The sequence below is a fragment of the Convolutriloba macropyga genome, chromosome 13 (genome assembly GCF_964194025.1).
Source record: "Convolutriloba macropyga chromosome 13, txConMacr16.3, whole genome shotgun sequence".
In the NCBI taxonomy this organism is placed as follows: domain Eukaryota; kingdom Metazoa; phylum Xenacoelomorpha; order Acoela; family Convolutidae; genus Convolutriloba; species Convolutriloba macropyga.
In genome coordinates this window covers 6,384,932-6,392,677 of record NC_134480.1, presented here as the reverse complement: position 1 = coordinate 6,392,677, position 7,746 = coordinate 6,384,932, and the positions used below count along the sequence as shown (strand labels likewise).

The 7,746-nt window shown below is 38.3% G+C and overlaps 1 protein-coding gene across 1 annotated transcript in view; it reads left to right on the top strand.

Annotated features, from left to right (window-relative positions):
- LOC142352106 (uncharacterized) overlaps positions 1-950 on the top strand; it is a 49,132-nt gene extending 48,182 nt beyond the window's left edge. The window contains exon 9 of the mRNA XM_075404478.1: positions 812-950. Within this exon, the coding sequence (XP_075260593.1) occupies positions 812-950 (139 nt within the window). The remainder of the gene's footprint in view (positions 1-811) is intronic.
- Positions 951-7,746: the final 6,796 nt, after the last annotated feature.

The following is a 7,746-nucleotide window of genomic DNA, read 5'->3' as shown; positions in this document are numbered from 1 at the left end:
ATCTCACACCTTTTTTGACCTTCAAATGAGGCTTGTTTTCAGTAGCAGAGAGACTATAAATTTAATATTGCAATTTTTTTTGGAATCCATTTTAGGACCGAGATTTTGTCTGAAATACAAAACTAGCCAAATACATTAGTTTTCTAACTTGTGCGTTTGAATATTTTTTTTTGCGCCGGCTGCTAAATCAAAATTCACGTTGTGCCATTTATAGCTTTATACGAGATGTTTGTTTTCTTTCGTGAAGATTCGAGCTTCTTGTTTCTCTTAAAACTCAATAGTAGCGATGATAATACTGGAAAGGTGATATAAACAGTTAACTTTGAGTTGAGAATTCTGTTTGATTGATGTATGACGAATATATATGTGATAACTATTAAACAGTGGAGGTGGGATCGAGACTCAATCAATGCGAAACAAGATGAAAAATCGGCTGAATTTTCTTGAAAAATTAGCGGGCTCCCGCGCAATTAAACACATTTCAGCGAAATATAATTTGAAATTTTTGCTCTATGTTGGCGCCACTTCTAAACAGCGTTAGCAAGAACCACCAAGAATCAAAACTGAAAATTTTTACAAGTTAGGACCGAAAATATGTCCATCCCCCGATTTTTGGAAGATAAACCCCGTGCAACCACAAATTATAGCACGTAGATAGGGTAAACTTTAGGCTATTTGTTGACCTAACGAACGCTATTGAATCATACCTAGTTGTGTGGCTATTAGCACGTACGTGGTGTAAAAAATCGTTTTTCATTTACTTTCCAATTATTGCTAAAATTCTTAATAAATTAATTCCGTTGTCTTTTAGTTGTAGACGTAGGTATTTGATCCCACTGTCTACAAATGAGAAAGTGGAAGCTGAAAAGATAGTCAGTCAGGACAAACGAGACAAGCTGGTCAGTCCCTACCCAGCGGCATCAACAGTGTTGAAGCAAGATGCAGCATAGAAGTTCTCAGTCCCAATTTAGGAGATGGGAAATTAACAGAGACCAGAAACATCAAAAACAGCTAGAATTACAGATCGGCAGTAAAAATTTTTAAACAGACTGTTCAATTCCAAGAAAAATGAAGATATCAAGCCAGAAACTAGAGCCATGGTCCCAAGCACAATTTTCGCAACTGATACTCCGATAGCCGGAAGAGAATCGTAGCGCACCAAACTACCTCGGAATCACTTATCAACCAGTTATGAACGGTGGTTCATTTGGCTTGCAAACTTCAAACTAACCAATTTTTCAAGAGATTCCATGGACAGGCCGGATGGTTTGGCCAGATTGTCTCTTCGAATTTGTTGTTCATCAGAAACAAATCAGCGATGCTTAGAGATGAAGTACTTTGAGTCCAGCCTCACGGGTCCACCAAGAGCTGCAATATCAGGAATGGGATGCAGCTCACAATCCCAGCATCAAAAATGGGAATTACTCTGCGACAAGTACAATAGATCGGAGGTAATAATCAGCTCCCACGTCAGGATAACTTACACACCCACACCCTCCAGTGATGCACGACAATCCTACTAGCAATGTCCAATTTGCAAATGTGGTTACATATGTGGTTAACAATTTAAATCAACACGGACATACATCCGACCTAGAATCAGAAGGAGTGCTGAGTTCAACAACGATAGAAATTTGTGCCCAAGTGAGAGAACAGTGGCTACAGTATATTCAAGAGACTTAATCTTAGTTGTGATAACATTTTGTTACCTTATATCTTCAATATTTTTTTTCGATAAATCAATTATGTCTAAACTTCGTGTTCAATACAAAAAGGGTCCTTATCAATCGCAGGGACGCATTGATTGCAAGATGTCAAGTCCAAATTAATAGAGATCTGTTTCTGCTCAAAAAAGCCATGGCCTTGGACAATAGTAAAATTCTGTTTTCACCAGAACTTGATTCAGGAACAAAAAGAGCGTTATCCATATTTAAAGAACTAACCGAATCAAAATTAGAACCTAATTTTATTTCAAGACAGTCCTGACCAATACTGCTACGTACATCATGCTTTACAATTCAAGACAGCAGAGGACAGAACTGCTCCATGGGCAGTCAAAGCAATCAATCGTTGGGCATTTTTGGTCTGCAACCAGCAAAATAAGCACGAACTCTTGCTACAACAGCAGCCTCATTGCAAGTTAGCAAAGAAATTGAGTAAGTTTTGGATATGGAGGCCTACGCCTAAGATTGCGATGTCACCCGTTATTCAAAGGACGGAATCAAGCTATCAGGGAGGTAGAAAATAAACATTTTTAACCGGTGGTGGCGGCAAAATGGCGAGAAAACGGCATGATGTTGCGGAATAACTTTTACCCTGCAGTTGAGCAGCTCATGTCCCCAGAAGGACGACATGCAAAAGAAGAATTGTTGGGACAGCATTGACACGGATGTCAAAGCAGGATTTGTGAGAAGAATTAAACAAGCATAAATCAATCAAACAAAAATGAGCTTTAATGGTATTTGCTAATCACCCCGTCATCAATCCACACAAACCTGAGAAAATCAGAAAGATGGGCAACAAATCTTCAAAAAAACGCAAATTCTTACGACTAGCTACTTTTTGGACTATACTCCCCTTAAAGGTTGAAATTCAGATTGGAATGATTTTTCGCTTCCGAGAACAACAATTAGCCCTATCACCTATAATATAGAAACAATGATTCTAAAAAAAGCTTTCCCAAGCGATGACATCCCATAATTACAATTTCTCTGGCTAAAGATCGAGAGCAAATCTTTTACATATACGAGAGCACGCGACAGTTTTCTGGAATACTCACGCTTGGTCACGCTTTACAATTCAAGACAGCAGAGGACAGAACTGCTCCATGGGCAGTCAAAGCAATCAATCGTTGGGCATTTTTGGTCTGCAACCAGCAAAATAAGCACGAACTCTTGCTACAACAGCAGCCTCATTGCAAGTTAGCAAAGAAACTGAGTAAGTGTTGGATATGGAGGCCTACGCCTAAGATTGCGATGTCACCCGTTATTCAAAGGACGGAATCAAGCTATCAGGGAGGTAGAAAATAAACATTTTTAACCGGTGGTGGCGGCAAAATGGCGAGAAAACGGCATGATGTTGCGGAATAACTTTTACCCTGCAGTTGAGCAGCTCATGTCCCCAGAAGGACGACATGCAAAAGAAGAATTGTTGGGACAGCATTGACACGGATGTCAAAGCAGGATTTGTGAGAAGAATTAAACAAGCATAAATCAATCAAACAAAAATGAGCTTTAATGGTATTTGCTAATCACCCCGTCATCAATCCACACAAACCTGAGAAAATCAGAAAGATGGGCAACAAATCTTCAAAAAAACGCAAATTCTTACGACTAGCTACTTTTTGGACTATACTCCCCTTAAAGGTTGAAATTCAGATTGGAATGATTTTTCGCTTCCGAGAACAACAATTAGCCCTATCACCTATAATATAGAAACAATGATTCTAAAAAAAGCTTTCCCAAGCGATGACATCCCATGTTTACAATTTCTCTGGCTAAAGATCGAGAGCAAATCTTTTACATATACGAGAGCACGCGACAGTTTTCTGGAATACTCACGCTTGGTATCAAATGACGAAAGATAATTCAGAACCCGAATATGGTCTCGTCAAATTTGTCCAGCAAAACTTCTATCGACTAGACGAAATGCCTAAATCAGTCAAGACTCTATTAGAGGGAATTGAAATCTAGCAGAGGGCCACAGAAAACCTAAGCAAAGCTCTATTGAGACTAACGACAGGGATAACAGGTGACAAAGAAATCAATTCAGAGATCAGGTCAAAATTTAGAAAACTTATCACTAAACAGATTTATCAACAGTGGATGAAATCAGCAAACAAAGAACATCAAGTGTTCTTTGAGAGAACAGCAGCAGATATACTGGAAAATTCATCAATGAATTAATGGAGAAAGCTGAAAGGTATAGGAAATTCTGTGGATGTCAGCACTAGAGGACTGTTCATCGCAAAAATCAAGAAACCGGTGTGGTTTTGCAGACCAGTAAATCTTCAAATAGATGAAGAGATGCGGTAAAAACCATGGTGCAAATGAGCGAAGTTGAAGCAGAACAAGCTCTAAGACGAACAAGACCAATTAGATGAGACCTCTGAAAGTGAATGAATTTCTTGAAGCCAAACAAACATTACATCAATTTGTTCAAATTCAATGTTAATAGCGAGAAAAAGCTTTTTAACAAGAGTTCTGGATCTTTGCGTTACCTATACCGAAGTCAGTTATTTTGGACAGTTTTAAGTCAAGTTGCAACGTCGTGACCTGACAAGATGGTGCTGACTTTTTACTTGCCTAGCAACCAGAGCAATACACATCAATGAGTCACAGTTGATAGACACCGAGTCATGCCTAGCCGCAGTAACAAGATCAGTTGCTCGAAGTTCTTTCTCTAATGCCATCACCAACGATCATGTCACCGACAGCATCGTTGGAGCTAAGGAGTTGAGAAGATTTTTTGATGAAGCGGAGAAGTCTAGTATTAAAAGTGACCTAGCTCAGAATAATAGTGTTTGGGAATTCAACACACCTAATGCACCAGAATTTATTCGAATCTGAGAGAGAGCGAGAGAGAGTAGTTTGAAATTGCACGAAACTCACTTTTTGGACAACCGAAGCCTCACTGATATGTCAACTTACAATGTGTCTTGAAGAGCAAACAACACTAATTGACGAATCAGAAGACCTGCCAGCACATACTCAAAATCACTTCCTGCTTGGACGAAAAATTGCGAGTGCCTCATTAAGGCTATCATGTGAGTGATGTCAAAACCTGAACAAATCCCTCAAATATGCGCAAGCATATGCCAATATTATCAAGAAAATGTGGCCTCGTCAATACCTTCCTCAATTGAATCAGAGATTGATTTGCAAAGCCCAAAAATTATCTGAATTTGTTTGGGTACTGGTTGATTCTTTTATTCAATCTGTAATCAGACAAACATTTCAAGTTTTTACTGGAGAAGATGGCGTTGTACGAACAGCGCGAGATAAGATGACACATCGGGAGGAAAACCGGCCATTCGTGAAGGTAGCGCCAGTATTCCATGTTGGTGTTTCCAAAACAAAAATAGGTCAAACGAGTTTGGCACCACTTCAAAATAACAGCGAGAACCATCAGGCAGCAGAATACAACTTTTGAAATGTAATAGCTTAGTATTTGTGAAAACTCAAAAATGACCAAATTGAAATTTTTTACATATTGTGACCAAAAACCTGTCCACCCCAAGATTTGGGCAAGGGAAATCCGGTGCAACCAAGGAATAACATGGGGTTAGGTAACATTTAAAACCTCCTTGAATTTAACGAAATTAATTGTATCAGCACTAGTTGTAGCTATCATCTAGAATCATCTAAAATTATGAAAAAGTGCATTTTCATATTTTTTCCACATACTGCTAAAACTCTTAATACGTTTATTTTGTGAAGTTTTTGTTGCATATTCCTTGTCAAGAGCCATATAAAGGACACATTTAGTTTTAGGTTTGTATCTATTTTGCTTTTGCCAACCAGAGCAAATGGAGCGGTAACTTGGCATTTACATGTAAATATTTGTAAATATTGACATAAAACAGTTTATTAGACTAACCAGTCAGTTAAGTGTAGCAATGATGTAATGAATTATATTTCACTGATTATATACTTGAACTAAATTTATTGAATAGGGTACAGATACTGTATTCAGAACCCATGAAAACTGCTGCAAAGAGCAGTTGGCTCTTAGATTGGACGTTATTTGGATTCTTAATCGTCTTTGATATATTTTGTTCATTTTGTGATAGATCTAATAACTGCAGAAGTGTCTAATTTAAATGAAATTTTTTTCAAGAGTACAGATATAGTTCTATTATTTGATTTAAGCCTTGCGAACTTCAGTACGCGATTAAACATATTTCATCACCAAGGATATTTTAAACTTCAGTCAGACCTCAAGTTACAGTCCTTTAAATGACCGAGCGACTAAGAGCGTTTCGACCAAATTTTTAGTTAGTTCGATTTAGTGAAGAATAAGTCGGCGTAAAACCCGAGAACCAGGCTGTTAAGATTGGGGCCTATTAAGATTCTTGAGCACCCACAAGGTTGATCAGGTTTGGGGACGAAAGTTTTCGTTTTAGTTGTGATTGAGTGAGTGAGTTCCTTATTTGGAATTCATCGACTAGATTTCTTTTCACCCTGATTCTGCTGTTGCGGCTGTTAGAGAAGAGTTCAGTAAAAAGAACCTCAATTAATTCAGATAAACACTCCCAATACACTTTTCCGTGCAATCCAAACGCGGGTTGAGAAATTGCGACGAAATCGAAGCAAGAACTGTCGTGTTTGGTCGACTTTTGTCGATTTCGTCGGTTTTTTATGTAGGAAATGTCGATTATCCACGTTTTCGTCGGTATTGTCGGTATTTGATGTAAGAAGTGTCGATTAGCGTAGTTTTCGTCGGTATTGTCGGTTTTAGCAGTAAGAAGTGTCGATTATCGTCGTTTTTTGTCGGTATTGTCAGTCTCAATTTGTTTTAAATACAAAAGAAATAGAGTAAAAGTTTGTGACAAGTTGTGCAGTGGATGAGAAGGTGGATAGTAATATAGGGGTCCAAGGTTCGAATCCTGGCAGGGACTGTCCGTTTTGTGAGATTTTTAGAATGGCAAAAACCGACGATTCTTACGTTAAAATACCGACGAAAACCGATCAAAACGACGAAAAAAACGTAAGGGCTTTGATCGGTTTTGGCGAAGTAAAAGCGACAAAAACCGAAAATTTCTTATGTTTAAATCCGAAGAATTTCTCAACACGGGAATGCACAAACCCCGATAACAGCAATTTAAATCAACGAAGAGCACTTTCCTTTTTCATTGATGATCGCTTTCAAAAGGTATTGAGGAAAAGTAAAATAGTCTGCTAAGCGACTTGCTTTCAGATTAATGTGAGTCTTGCAATTGCAACCGTTGCTCACAGCAATGAAACAGGTAAACAAAAACAGGTGCTCTCAGCCACCTAAAAACTCAGCGCTAACTGTCCCTTAGTGACTCTAATGGGCTGCACCATAAAAACGCTGCAAATATTGAACTAACAGCTGTTGCTCCTGACGACAACTATAGAATAATTCCAATCTAGAAAGTTTTGTCCTCACAGCTGCCAGGTGAACTTGTCCTAAACTTTCGTTTAAATTCACATAAGATTTCTTGTCTATATGTTAACAAAGCATAGCGATAATTCCTAACGTTATCGCTCGATGTCTTTTCACGTTCTAACAACATTTCGAATTCAATCTGAAAAAATCAAGGCCAGTTCTATTAGATCAAAAAACAATTACGGTCACCATATTATTGTTCGTTTTCGCCAGCAATAATCTCTTAGGCCGCGAGAAATCAAACAACATTTGCTGGTCAAAGATTGTTTGTAACAGCGCCAAAATGGTTCTTAATCTTAAACCTTTTCTATGCCATTTTGTGTGAATCTAAATCTTTCAAAGTGCTAAAAAGCCTGCTTTTTTAATGCTAAAAGATTCGACCTCTGGGTAGCGCTATTATGGTCAATGTGCTCTGAACTCTTCTAACCGGTAATTTTCAAAAGCCTACTATGAGGACTAACTCTGAATTAAAAAATTTGTCAATTTTGGACGGGTGATCACAAGTCGTCTGCGATTGATCGGCGACAGAATACTTTTATTGTCCAGCCAAATCCAGAACACCTTTATTGTCCAGCCAAATTCCAGAACACCTTTATTGTCCAGCCAAACTCCAGA